Raw genomic sequence first — 14,995 nt, 5'->3', positions numbered from 1 at the left:
GCTGCCTCGGGTCCACATTCCATTCAGTTTGAGAAATTTCACAATCCTCTGCTTTAGTAGTGTTTCCATTAGCTTACATACCTATCAGACTGACCTTGGTGGTGAGTAAGTCCCTACCTCCTCCTTACTTCCACTCTTGTGCAAAGGAACCACATTCACCCTTCTGCAGTCCTCTGGGACCACTCCAGTTTCTAAGGAAACACTGAAGAGGTCAGTCAGAGGAGCCACCAGAACTTCTCTGAGTTCCTTGAGCACCCTCGGGTGTATCCCATCATGCCCCATCGCTCTGTTTACTTTTAGTTTGGCTAGCTCCTCACAAACACTGTCCTGCATAAACGGGTCTTGGTCTACCATACATCCATCCCCTTTAGCCTTTGTTTTCTGCAGCCCTACCCCTGGCCTTTCATCCGTGAACACAGAGCAGACATAATTGTTAAGCAGTTCAGCTTTATCCTTATCCTCTTCCACATATTTCTCCCCTTCAACTTTGAGCCTCACAATGCTGTTATGGCTCTTCCTCTTGTCACATATCTGAAGAAGGTCTTATCCCCCAATTTTACCATAATAGCTATGTTTTCTTCCATTTGCCGCTTCGCTTTCCTGACGGCTTTTCCAGCTTCTCTTCGCTTATTCAGGTATTCTCTCCTGTCTTCATCTTTCTGAGTCGTTTTATAACGTGTGAAGGCTAGCCTCCTTCCCCTTATCTTTTCAGCTACTACATTTGAGTACCAGAGCAGCCTTCTTTTCCTTTTATGTCATTTTCAAACATAAAGGTTAGTTGCCTTTAATATAGCTCCCTTCAGCCTTGTCCATTGCTGTTCTACATCCTTAAGTTGTTCCCATCCTACTAACTGTTCCTTGAGAAATCCCCCCCATTTCAGCAAAGTTAGTTCCTTTAAAATCCAGAACCTTCAATCTCAAATGAGCCCTCTCTCCTGTTTAAATATTGAACCACACCATTTGATGATCACTAGATGCCAAATGGTCTCCCATCTTGACGTCAGAAACGCTCTCTCCATTCGTAAGCACCAGGTCCAGAATAGCTTCATCCCGTGTTGGTTCCGTTACCCACTGCTGAAACAATTCTTCCTGTAGGGAATCCAAGATCTCTTTGCTTCTAGATGACCCTGCAGCAGACACCCCCCAGTCAACATCTGGCATATTGAAGTCACCAATCAGTAGTACTTCCCCTTTCCTAGCCATCTTGTGGATGTCTTCAATTGTCCCTGTCCATTTCCTCTGTCTGTAAGGGTGATTTGTATATTACTCCAATATGGATACTTTTTCCTTTCCCTCTTTCCAGTTTAACCCACAGCGCTTCTTCCGTACTCCGCGTGTCCTGCAGTTCCATCACTTTGATTTTGTTCTTAGCATATAATACCACTCATCCACTCTTTTTCCTACTCTGTCCTTCCTGAATAGATTATAACCAGGTATAGCAATATCCCAGTCATGGTTATCTGTGAACCACGTCTCCGTGACTGCCACTAAATTCAAGTCTGCTTCCATCATTGTAGCTTCTAGATCTGGGCATTGGTACACAAGGCTCTCCAGGTGTTACTCTTTTTTTTTTTCTCTACAGGGGCATTCGATGTCCTACCTTCACTAGGGTTAATTATGGCTTTGTGACCGCTTTTACCCATCCCCATCAATTTCAGTTTAAAGCCCTCTTTAGTACTTTAGCCAGTCTATTGCTGAAGACACTCCATCCCTTCCTTGTCAGATGGACACCATCACTGCTCAGTAGCTCTTGGAAAATGATCCCATGGTCTAAGAAACTAAAGCACTCTTGTCAGCACCAACCACGCAGCCACACATTTATCGCCAAGATGCGAGATTCTCTCATTCGGCCTTTACCTTCGAAAGGGAGGATAGACGAGAACATCGCCTGTGCACCTAGCTGCTTCACCCTCTGACCCAGAGTCATGAAGTCTAGTATGATACATTCAGTAGGATATTTGGCAATATCATTTGTGCCAACATGGATGAGTAGCATAGGAGAGTGGTCAGCAGGCTTGATGAGTCTAGGAAATCTTTCCACAACATCACAAATCATGGCACCAGGAAGACAGCACACCTCCCTGGACAACGTCTGGTCGGCAGATGGGCGCTTCGGTACTCCTCAGAAGTGAATCTCCAACCACCACTACCTAAGCCTTCTTTTTGGCCTCTTGTCCAGCGGTGTTGGCATTTTTGGTCATTGTTTCCTCCTGGTTTTTTTTTTTTTTTTAAAGATGTTTCTAGCTCTTCTACCTCAGGGCTGCGAACCGATTCTTTAGTTCGACAGAAGACGGAGTTGGAGGGTTGATTTTGCTAGACCTGGTGGCCTGCCTGTCCAAGGTCTTCTCTCCATTTGCTGGAAATCCCCAAAGTTTTGACTTGCATCTGTGTGACAAACCTCTGGTTGTCCCAGATGTTTCTTAGCCTTGCCACTTCTCTTAGCTCTTGTACTTCTTTTTAGGGCCTAGAATAGCCCCATAAGGGCTGGAATTAACATGACGAGCGAACTGTGCTGCTAAGACTGAATTCAAGCAAGAGGCCATTTCCTCTAAAGAAAAAGATAAAGTCCACAGGGAAATAGGTAAAAAGGAGGGAACAGGTTTCAGGATTCTTATAAGCAAAACAGGGTCGAGAGCAGGGAATAGAAATAGGGTTATTGAAATGGGGCGGTCGGGGGGGGGGGGGGGGAGCAGACCAAGAGAAGGAAAAAGAGCAAAAAGTGGTCAGACCAGCATAGGGGGAAAGAAGCATGAGAAAAGAGGAGAAGCAGCAGCATTGCGAATTATGATTAAATCCAAGGTATGGCCTAAGGAGTGAGTAGGGAAAAAAATGAGCTGCGAGAGGCCGAGGTCATTAATGAAAAACAGAAATGCAGAGGTGCGAGGCAACAAGAGAAAGTCTATATGAATATTGAAATCACCAACAATAAGCAAATTAGGGAAATAAATGCTAGCTTCGGCAAGAGAGAGCAGGAGAAATTCCCACTGAGCTGTTAATCAAGGGTGGAGAGTAGCAGACCAATACATGAAGAGCAAAACGAAAGGAAATACAAATGGCCAGTATTTCAGAGTATGGTAGAGAAGGGGTAGAAATTTCTATAGCAGAAAAAGCAGTTGGAGACAAGGCCACCACCTCTTTTAGAATTTCAAGCAAGGTAAAACAAAGTGAAGCCAGGAGGAAGGCAACAGTAGAGATAGGCCTTTTCATTTCTTTAAGCCAAGTTTATGTTAGGCAAAGCATATCTAACTTATGGGTTAGGAATACATCAAGGACCAATGGCAATTTAGTTTTTAAAGAGTGGCAGTTAAAGAGCCGAAGTTCCAGACAGGTGTAGGAGCAGGTAAGGAAGAGAGGCGGTGGGCTATAAGCGGTTGGATTTGACAGTGAAGGACAGGATTGGGGGTGGGGGGGGTGGGGGGGGAGCTATGCCACCAAAATAGGCTGGAAGGAAAAATACATCTGGGTTACAGCTGGAAAGGTCGACTCCAGAAAAGTTTAGAAGGGAGAACTAGCCCAGAAAGGAGGCAAGAAGCAGGGTAAGAACCACAGTAAGAGTTCGCCCCAAGGCTTGAGGCAATGTGGGGCACCAGAAAACATGTGTGTCATGTGACCTAAGGCTAGAACGGGAGGCTTGAGACTCGAGGAAAAGTGGGGCACTATAGAACCTGCAGTGGAAGAACACACACTTCAGCAAGCCCTACAGCAAGGCAGGTAGAGAGAAGAGCCCAAATTCTCTCCCACAGGAGGATTTGGGCTCCATATAGCGAATGCTACATACCTGTAGAAGGTATTCTCCGAGGACAGCAGGCTGATTGTTCTCACTGATGGGTTGACGTCCTCGGCAGCCCCCTCCATCGGAAAGTTTACTAGCAAAGGCCTTTGCTAGTCCTCGCGCGCCCATGCGCACCGCGCATGCACGGCCGTCTTCCCGCCCGAAACCGGCTCGAGCCGGCCAGTCCAGTATGTAGCAAGACAATACACTTCAAGGGAAGACTCAACTCCAAAGGGGAGGCGGGCGGGTTTGTGAGAACAATCAGCCTGCTGTCCTCGGAGAATACCTTCTACAGGTATGTAGCATTCGCTTTCTCCGAGGACAAGCAGGCTGCTTGTTCTCACTGATGGGGTATCCCTAGCCCCCAGGCTCACTCAAAACAAGAACCATGGTCAATTGGGCCTCGCAACGGCGAGGACATAAATGAGATTGACCTAAAAAATTTACCAACTAACTGAGAGTGCAGCCTGGAACAGAAGAAACAGGGCCCTCGGGGGGTGGAGTTGGATCCTAAAGCCCAAACAGGTTCTGAAGAACTGACTGCCCGAACCGACTATCGCGTCGGGTGTCCTGCTGCAGGCAGTAATGAGATGTGAATGTGTGGACAGATGACCACGTCGCAGCTTTGCAAATTTCTTCAATGGAGGCTGACTTCAAGTGGGCTACCGACGCAGCCATGGCTCTAACATTATGAGCCGTGACATGACCCTCAAGAGCCAGCCCCGCCTGGGCGTAAGTGAAGGAAATGCAATCTGCTAGCCAATTGGATATGGTGCGTTTCCCTACAGCCACTCCCCTCCTATTGGGATCAAAAGAAACAAACAATTGGGCGGACTGTCTGTGGGGCTGTGTCCGCTCCAGGTAGAAGGCCAATGCTCTCTTGCAGTCCAATGTGTGCAGCTGACGTTCAGCAGGGCAGGAATGAGGACGGGGAAAAAATGTTGGCAAGACAATTGACTGGTTCAGCTGGAACTCCGACACGACCTTCGGCAAGAACTTAGGGTGAGTGCGGAGGACTACTCTGTTATGATGAAATTTGGTGTAAGGGGCCTGGGCTACCAGGGCCTGAAGCTCACTGACTCTACGAGCCGAAGTAACTGCCACCAAGAAAATGACCTTCCAGGTCAAGTACTTCAGATGGCAGGAATTCAGTGGCTCAAAAGGAGGTTTCATCAGCTGGGTGAGAACGACATTGAGATCCCATGACACTGTAGGAGGCTTGACAGGGGGCTTTGACAAAAGCAAACCTCTCATGAAGCGAACAACTAAAGGCTGTCCTGAGATCGGCTTACCTTCCACACGGTAATGGTATGCACTGATTGCACTAAGGTGAACCCTTACAGAGTTGGTCTTGAGACCAGACTCAGACAAGTGCAGAAGGTATTCAAGCAGGGTCTGTGTAGGACAAGAGCGAGGATCTAGGGCCTTGCTGTCACACCAGACGGCAAACCTCCTCCAATGGAAGAAGTAACTTCTCTTAGTGGAGTCTTTCCTGGAAGCAAGCAAGATGCGGGAGACACCCTCTGACAGACCCAAAGAGGCAAAGTCTACGCCCTCAACATCCAGGCCGTGAGAGCCAGAGACTGGAGGTTGGGATGCAGAAGCGCCCCCTCGTCCTGTGTGATGAGGGTCGGAAAACACTCCAATCTCCACGGTTCTTCGGAGGATAACTCCAGAAGAAGGGGGAACCAGATCTGACGCGGCCAAAAAGGAGCAATCAGAATCATGGTGCCTCGGTCTTGCTTGAGTTTCAACAAAGTCTTCCCCACCAGAGGGATGGGAGGATAAGCATACAGCAGGCCCTCCCCCCAATCCAGGAGGAAGGCATCCGATGCTAGTCTGCCGGGGGCCTGAAGCCTGGAACAGAACTGAGGGACTTTGTGGTTCGCTCGAGATGCGAAGAGATCCACCAAGGGGGTGCCCCACGCTTGGAAGATCTGTCGCACTACCCTGGAACTGAGCGACCATTCGTGAGGTTGCATAATCCTGCTCAACCTGTCGGCCAGACTGTTGTTTACGCCTGCCAGATATGTGGCTTGGAGCACCATGCCGAGACGGCGAGCCCAGAGCCACATGCTGACGGCTTCCTGACACAGGGGGCGAGATCCGGTGCCCCCCTGCTTGTTGACATAGTACATGGCAACCTGGTTGTCTGTCTGAATTTGGACAATTTGGTGGGACAGCCGATCTCTGAAAGCCTTCAGAGCGTTCCAGATCGCTCGCAACTCCAGAAGATTGATCTGTAGATCGCGTTCTTGGAGGGACCAACTTCCTTGGGTGTGAAGCCCATCGACATGAGCTCCCCATCCCAGGAGAGACGCATCCGTGGTCAGCACTTTTTGTGGCTGAGGAATTTGGAAGGGACGTCCCAGAGTCAAATTGGAGCAAATCGTCCACCAATACAGGGATTCGAGAAAACTCGTGGACAGGTGGATCACGTCCTCTAGTCCCCCAGCGGCCTGATACCACTGGGAGGCTAGGGTCCATTGAGCAGATCGCATGTGAAGGCGGGCCATGGGAGTCACATGAACTGTGGAGGCCATGTGGCCCAGCAATCTCAACATCTGCCGAGCTGTGATCTGCTGGGACGCTCGCACCCGCGAGACGAGGGACAACAAGTTGTTGGCTCTCGCCTCTGGGAGATAGGCGCGAGCCGTCCGAGAATCCAGCAGGGCTCCTATGAATTCGAGTTTCTGCACTGGGGAAAGATGGGACTTTGGGTAATTTATCACAAACCCCAGTAGCTCCAGGAGGCGAATAGTCATCTGCATGGACTGCAGGGCTCCTGCCTCGGATGTGTTCTTCACCAGCCAATCGTCAAGATATGGGAACACGTGCACCCCCAGCCTGCGAAGTGCCGCTGCTACCACAGCTAGGCACTTTGTGAACACCCTGGGCGCAGAGGCGAGCCCAAAGGGTAGCACACAGTACTGGAAGTGGCGTGTGCCCAACTGAAATCGCAGATACTGTCTGTGAGCTGGCAGTATCGGGATGTGTGTGTAGGCATCCTTCAAGTCCAGAGAGCATAGTCAATCGTTTTGCTGAATCATGGGGAGAAGGGTGCCCAGGGAAAGCATCCTGAACTTTTCTTTTACGAGATATTTGTTCAGGGCCCTTAGGTCTAGGATGGGACGCATCCCCCCTGTTTTCTTTTCCACAAGGAAGTACCTGGAATAGAATCCCAGCCCTTCTTGCCCGGATGGCACGGGCTCGACCGCATTGGCGCTGAGAAGGGCGGAGAGTTCCTCTGCAAGTACCTGCTTGTGCTGGAAGCTGTAAGACTGAGCTCCCGGTGGACAATTTGGAGGTTTTGAGGCCAAATTGAGGGTGTATCCTTGCCGGACTATTTGGAGAACCCACTGATCGGAGGTTATGAGAGGCCACCTTTGGTGAAAAGCTTTCAACCTCCCCCCGACTGGCAGGTCGCCCGGCACTGACACTTGGATGTCGGCTATGCTCTGCTGGAGCCAGTCAAAAGCTCGCCCCTTGCTTTTGCTGGGGAGCCGCGGGGCCTTGCTGAGGCGCACGCTGCTGACGAGAGCGAGCGCGCTGGGGCTTAGCCTGGGCCGCAGGCTGTCGAGAAGGAGGATTGTACCTACGCTTACCAGAAGCATAGGGACCAGTCTTCCTTCCCCCGAAAAATCTTCTACCTGTAGAGGTAGAGGCTGAAGGCTGCCGGCGGGAGAACTTGTCGAATGCGGTGTCCCGCTGGTGGAGAGACTCTACCACCTGCTCGACTTTTTCTCCAAAAATGTTGTCCGCACGGCAAGGCGAGTCCGCAATCCGCTGCTGGAGTCTATTCTCCAGGTCGGCGGCACGCAGCCATGAGAGCCTGCGCATCACCACACCTTGAGCAGCGGCCCTGGACGCAACATCAAAAGTGTCATAAACTCCTCTGGCCAGGAATTTTCTGCACGCCTTCAGCTGCCTGACCACCTCCTGAAAAGGCTTGGCTTGCTCAGGGGGAAGAGCATCAACCAAGCCCGCCAACTGCCGCACATTGTTCCGCATGTGTATGCTCGTGTAGAGCTGGTAAGACTGGATCTTGGCCACGAGCATAGAAGAATGGTAGGCCTTCCTCCCAAAGGAGTCTAAGGTTCTAGGGTCTTTGCCCGGGGGCGCCGAAGCATGCTCCCTAGAACTCTTAGCCTTCTTTAGGGCCAAATCCACAACTCCAGAGTCATGAGGCAACTGGGTGCGCATCAGCTCTGGGTCCCCATGGATTCGGTAATGGGACTCGATCTTCTTGGGAATGTGGGGATTACTTAGTGGCTTGGTCCACTTCGCAAGCAATGTCTTTTTCAGGACATGGTGCAAGGGAACAGTGGACGCTTCCTTAGGTGGAGAAGGATAGTCCAGGAGCTCAAACATTTCAGCCCTGGGCTCGTCCTCCACAACCACCGGGAAGGGGATGGCCGTAGACATCTCCCGGACAAAGGAAGCAAAAGACAGACTCTCGGGAGGAGAAAGCTGTCTTTCAGGAGAGGGAGTGGGATCAGAAGGAAGACCCTCAGACTCCTCGTCAGAGAAATATCTGGGGTCCTCCTCTTCCTCCCACGAGGCCTCACCCTCGGTGTCAGACACAAGTTCACGGACCTGTGTCTGCAACCTCGCCCTGCTCGACTCGGTGGAACCCCGTCCACGGTGGGGGCGTCGAGAGGTAGACTCCCTCGCCCGCATCGGCGAAGCTCCCTCCGCCGACGTAGTCGGGGAGCCTTCCTGGGAGGTGGCCGCGGTCGGCACCGCACGCGGTACCGACGTCGGGGACCTCAACCTGGGCGATGGGCCAGCCGGCGCCACGCTCGACGGTACCGGAGGCGCAAGCACCGCCGGTACCGGAGGGGTAGGGCGCAACAGCTCTCCCAGAATCTCTGGGAGAACGGCCCGGAGGCTCTCGTTTAGAGCGGCTGCAGAGAAAGGCTGAGGGGTCGATGCAGGCGTCGACGCCAGAACCTGTTCCGGGCTGTCCAGAGTGGAACGCATCGACACCTCCTGAACAGAGGGTGAGCGGTCCTCTCGGTGCCGAATCCCTCGGCGACCCAGAGCTCTCGGTGCCGACACGGGGAGGAGACCGGTGTCGATGCTTCTTCGACTTCTTCCGAAGCATGTCACCGGAGCTCCCCGGCACCGACGAGGAGGACGTAGAATCCATCCGTCGCTTCCTCGGGGCCGAGACCGAAGAGGGTCGATCCCGGGGGGGCTGTACCGCAGGAGCCCTCAGGGTAGGAGGAGACCCACCCGAAGGCTCACCGCCACCAGCAGGGGAATGGACAGCCCTCACCTGCACTCCTGACGATGCACCTCCGTCCGACGACATCAGCAGACGAAGTCTCGGTACCACCGACGTCGATACAGTCGCCCGATGCCTCGGCGCCGATGCAGAGGTCCGATGCCTCGATGCAGTCGATGGAACGGCAGCCAAGGAAGATGGTACGGACGCTGACGACGTCGATGCACTCGATGCCTCCGGTGCCGATGCCGACGAAGAGCCCGAGAACAAAACGTTCCACTGCGCTAATCTCGCTACCTGAGTCCGCCTTTGTAACAGGGAACACAGACTGCAGTTCTGAGGGCGGTGCTGGGCCCCTAGACACTGAAGACACGCAGAGTGCCTATCAGTGAGCGAGATTACCCGGGCGCACTGGGTGCACTTCTTGAAGCCGCTGGAAGGCTTCGATGTCATGGGCGGAAAAATCACGCCGGCGAAATCAAAAGCCGAAATGGCGAAAATTGAAGCACCAAAATTTAGAGGGAGAAAAATCTCGACCGAGGCCAAAAGAGGCCTACCCCGACAACGAAAGAAAACTTACGGGGCAAAAACTGGAAATACGGGAAGGGCAGAAAACCCGAAAGGGTCTTCCGGAATACTACCGGAGCGCTTCCCGAACTTTTGCAAGGTAAAAAAAGGACAAAAACACGTCGAAAAGGACGCGCGAGGTCGACTCTCTGGGGCACGAACGGCGTGACACGACCGTACCGAGTGCGGACGAAAGAAGACTGGCCGGCTCGAGCCGGTTTCGGGCGGGAAGACGGCCGCGCATGCGCGGTGCGCATGGGCGCGCGAGGACTAGCAAAGGCCTTTGCTAGTAAACTTTCCGATGGAGGGGGCTGCCGAGGACGTCAACCCATCAGTGAGAACAAGCAGCCTGCTTGTCCTCGGAGAAAGGCCTCTTTGAGAGGTTTGCTTAGGAAGTTCAAATGGTATCCCTAGGAAATGATGCGTGGGACCCAACAATATGTTGTGATGCCTTGCCACTGACAGAGAAAAAGTTGGAGCCTTTCACCCACCAGAAGAGAGTTAAAAAGCAGGAGACAGTTTAGCAGCTTGCATTACTGATAGAGCTTGTAGCTTACGCTCCCCTTAGATATTGCTTTTGGAGATATGGTTGTGGTGGTTGGATAAGGCTGGTACCTTCTCCTGAGATATAAATGTTGGAAATATTGGAACTGGTAAGATCTTCTATTTTGGAATTGCGGATGCTTCTTAGGTTATTTTAACCAGGAGGCTGGACAGACAGATCTCAGATTGTTGAGGAATAGTCTTTCATGAGTGAAACAGCATCCTGGACCTTCTTGCCAAATAGGTTCTCTACTAATCAAGGTGCATATGTTAAACTATTGTGTAGGTCTTTTCTTACACCTGATGTTTTCAACTGCACTGGGCAAAGTGCTGAAATTGATGTAGCTGCTATTTTGGATGCAGTGTCATACACATCATAAGTATGTGGAGTCTTTGGAGTCTTGGAGGTGCAAGAGGAATGAAGTGATTTAGTCCAGTAGTGGAGAGGCAGAAGTGAAAAGATCTTCAAGCCGGTTTAACATGGTATATTGAAAACGGAGCATCTGAAGTGATGTGCCACTAATTTTGAGGATGAGAATAGAGTTCTGATAGACCTTTTTCCCTATGGAATCCAGAAACTTTTATCCTTTCCAAGAGATGCATAGAATTTGTGATTTAGAGACTTTTTGCTTCTTTAAAGCTGCCTCTGAGACTCCAGATTGATAAGGGAAATGATGTTAGTTATTCGGGACAGGAGAGACCTTATAATGAAATTCTAATCATCTGGGAAATAGTAGGCTTTGAAGAAGAGGTTCCCCAAATGAATAACTGAAGATCTTGAAGAAGCTCATGCACTGGAAGAGCTATAATGATTTCAGTAACAGTGCAAGACTGGAGGATAGATCTGAAGTCACCTGATGTCTGGGATGTGACCAGTGAGAGGATTTTTACATTTTTGCACAAACTCTGAATAAGCAAATTCTTCAGAGCGAACATCCTTATGTCTTTGAATGGAAGTGGGAGGCTGCACTTGTACTGTCTCTAAGCTGGCAGACTGCTGCAGTAAAGATGGCATAGGGTCTGTTACTTGTAATATACAAGCACAGTCTTGAACAAGCTTCCTCAGAACGTGAAGGAGAGCCAACTCTGTGAGGTCAGAGGGGGCTGCTAGGCTGAGGAAAGGCACGTTCGCCCGACTAGATTTTAATTGTTTTGCAAGTGGACCCTCCTACTGTGAGAGACAAGAAGATCTGTGCCATTTGGCTGTATATTCTTTAGTTGAAACTGCAGTGGAACAGTCTCCCTGCTTGTCAGGATGACAGCCTGACATTGAGGAAGCATGTTTTTTCTTTTCTTTTGTCTACCTGCTGGCTTGCTTCGTGAGCCTCAGAACACAATGATTGTGGGGGCAGTCCCGATGTTGCGGGCCTTGCACACCAGAGCTCCCAGCCACAGTTAGGGAAAGGGAAGGGAAATGGGACTTGATATACCGCCTTTCTGTGGTATTTTGCAACTACATTCAAAGCGGTTTACATATATACAGGTACTTATTTTGTACCTGGGGCAATGGAGGATTACATGATTTGCCCACAGTCACAAGGATTTGCAGTGGGAATCGAACCCAGTTCTCCAGGATCAAAGTCCGCTGCACTAACTACTAGGCCACTCCTCCACTCCAGGATTGGAGATGTGTGTGGCTGTTTTGCTGATCTGTTTGCCATATTCAGTAATAGGGAGCCCCTCAGGAGCAGAAGCCCAAGGCAGCAGAGGGGGAGGGGGGGGGGGAGTTGCTAGTCATACTGAGAGAAAATAAAAGCGAAAATGAAACCGACAGTCTCCTTGGTGGGCGCTGATTAGTAGTACTGGTAAAATAATAAAACTCTGCAAAGTAATAAAAGAATACTTTTTAAAAATAATTATTAGGTGAAACTGAGGAGGTTGAGGAGCAGCAATGTGCATGTCTGTGGATGGTTAAGACACAAAGGGGGGGGGGGGGGGGGGGGGGGAAGACAGCGCAAGAACACCCATGAATGCTCAGAAAAGACAGATTCATACTTTTCTGAGCTATAGCAGTAATCTGGCACACAAGGACTCATCACTGACATCATCTACAGTGTGCCTGCATTCCCACTGCTCTTAGGAGAACCTATACTTTCATACAAAGCAAGTTTACTCTATGCACATACATACATATTTTATAACATGCAGATCTGTGGAAAAAATTCTACATTAGAAATATATGTTAATAGTAGGATAGAATTTAGTAAGTATGACCACTTTCTGAATGTGTATTACCTCACTGTTTAACTCTAAAGAACAGAGTGACCAGAGTGTTAAGTGACCTAGGGACCTTTAGGAATGGAAAAAACATTGTATGTAATTTGTATCTTTACTTAGGGAGCAGTTTATGATTCCAATATATAATGTGTAATCTGATGGTCAAGGGGTAAAGGAGTCTATAACAGAGGCTATAAATTATGTATGTATATAGTCATTAGTAACTAACCTATGCTCCTGTAATGATGAATCTTTCTTTTATGTATTCCTTTGATCCTTCTGTGTTCAAGATGCCAAATCCCCTATATAAGAAGCTGGCCTTTTTCCAGAATTCAGAACATACCTTGTCTGCTATTAAGACCTGTATGTCTTCATATATTGATATATTAATAAAGCAATTGTTAATTTTGAGCACAGGTTAGTTTTTTTTTTTATTTACAGTTCCACAGATCTACATCATAACTGTGCCCTGGCTCCACCCAAACTATGTTCTTCTGAATGCCTACACACGAAGTGCATAAAAGTAGGCATAAGCTTGTAAGTGTACCTTAAAAAAAAAAAAATCAAACATGTGTATACCCCCTAGCCAATTTCCATATGTAAAACTTGCTTTACACAAAGAAAATACTTTGGTGCTCATTTTTAAAAGTACACAGATTTATAAAGTTATATAGAGGCGTATTTTCAAAGCACTAGACTGACAAAGTTATACAGAGGCGTATTTTTAAAGAACGTAGACTTACGAAGTTCCATAGGTTACTATGGAACTTTGTAAGTCTAAGTGCTTTGAAAATGAGCTCCACAGTAACCTATGGAACTTTGTAAGTCTGTGCATTGAAGATGAGCCTCTTCATTTTCAGTTGTTGCTCAAGGCAAGTTACATTCAGGTACAGTAGGGATTTATAAAATGATCTCAATAATGAACAGCCTGAGACAGTGGTAGTGGGAAGGCAGGGCATCAATGAAAAAAAAAAAAAAAAAAGGAAAAAAAATTATAAATATGACATTAAGCGGTCTGTTTTACTAACATGTGGTAGTGTTTTGCATTTATTGCACATTAGTTGCAAAAATTCACACATACACAGTAACTACAAGGCCTGTGAGGTAACTGTTGGGAGACAAGCCCAGCATCTGTCCATGCAATTACTGTACAGCACAGATATTTACTGCACATTAGGTACATTGTCAACAGTGCAGATGTATCTACATGATTGGCAGCGCACTATGGGACTGAAGCAATGGGAAAAAAAAAAAAAAAGCTTTACCTCACAAATGGCTTTTTGACTCCTCACCCAGCACTTACCTGGGGGTCTTCCCTGAATGGTTGCCATGGGGTTGAGAGTTGGAGGAGGGGAGCATGTGTTATCTCCAGACAAGTCCACACAGCTGGTGCCTACTTTCAAAATGGTGTCCAAGTTCAAAAGTGCATCCACGCTAATCGGCAATGCACTTACCATGGTAAGTGAATGACAAGCAAACATCTCAGTCCCTGAAATATTCCTTTTGAAACCAGACACCCCTCTGTCACCTACCAGGCAGTTTCCCTGGTAGATAACGGGAAGCAGCAGCAATCCACAGATGCTCCTGCTTTGTTGGCACCTGGTTTTAAAATGGCAATTCTGCCCCCCTAGCAGTAGCCTCATGCTATTGCTAGGGGATCAAGCCATGACAATCTCATAGTACTACTGCAAGGGGTCTAACAAATACAGCTAAAACTGCTGTTTAATATTGATGGGGCTAGTTTTTCCAGCTTTCTTCTGCAGATGATGGCCAACAACCCAGAAGCAACAATATAGGGTTTTAGTACATGGATGCTGAGTTTTAAATTACCAAACAAGTGTCTAGACCTAGCGCCTAAAAGTTCTCCATTTCATGTTTTAGAGGTTGAGAATGGAGTATGGCTTTTTTTTAGCAGAAGAACTGTGAAGACCCAACATAAGCTTTTAGCATCCTCAAGAGCTGTTTGAAAATATTCAGTTCAGCTTTGGATTCTAAATACTTTCAGCGATCTATAACTAAAAAAGTCAGGTCTACATGTGAACATATGCTCTATCTACTTCCTCTTATCGATGTTTGCCCTATGCCAATAAACATATATGTACTGCATGCAGTAATTTATTTTCAAGCCCTAAAACTGGATACATTATTTTTTAATTTACCATTTCCAAGAGAACAGCTTGAGTTTTTGATTCTTTTTCTGCCAGGATTTCATCTATTTCTTCAGCAGATCTTCCTTTGGAATCATCAATCTCTTCATCTGCTCCTATTCGGCCACTCTGCGCAAAAAGGACAAAATACATAAACAGAAATCCATGCACACATTATCCCTGGGATTCTATATATCGTGCCTTAATTTCCGCACAGAAATCAAAACTTATTCTACAATAGTGTGCGTAACTTAATTGGTAAACTAGCTAGTCAGCGTTGTCAACTGAATGTTAACAAGCAATTATTAGCACTAATTAGCATAAATTAAGATTTAGATGCACAACTTGCTAAGTGTACTCTGTAACATGGTGGGCTTAAATTGTAAGTCACACAGTTCAAAATGGGGGAATCCCCATTTCTAAAATCTATACATGTTGTTATAGAGTACGCCTGCTCTGCGCCTAATTTAGGAATCAGGATTTATGCCAAGTAAAACATGGAGTAAATGGCCGAAAACT

At 48.2% G+C, this 14,995-nt stretch overlaps 1 protein-coding gene across 1 annotated transcript in view; it reads right to left on the bottom strand.

The window, feature by feature from the left end:
• LOC115459330 (peptidyl-prolyl cis-trans isomerase-like 4) overlaps window positions 1-14,605 on the bottom strand; it is a gene marked incomplete at both ends in the record, with an annotated part of 88,736 nt that extends 74,131 nt beyond the window's left edge. The window contains one exon of the mRNA XM_030189170.1: window positions 14,489-14,605. Within this exon, the coding sequence (XP_030045030.1) occupies window positions 14,489-14,605 (117 nt within the window). The remainder of the gene's footprint in view (window positions 1-14,488) is intronic.
• Between the last annotated feature and the right edge of the window lie 390 nt (window positions 14,606-14,995).

The sequence above is a fragment of the Microcaecilia unicolor genome, unplaced genomic scaffold (assembly GCF_901765095.1).
Source record: "Microcaecilia unicolor unplaced genomic scaffold, aMicUni1.1, whole genome shotgun sequence".
NCBI classification, from domain to species: Eukaryota; Metazoa; Chordata; class Amphibia; order Gymnophiona; family Siphonopidae; genus Microcaecilia; species Microcaecilia unicolor.
This window is presented reverse-complemented; position numbering and strand designations above follow the sequence as displayed.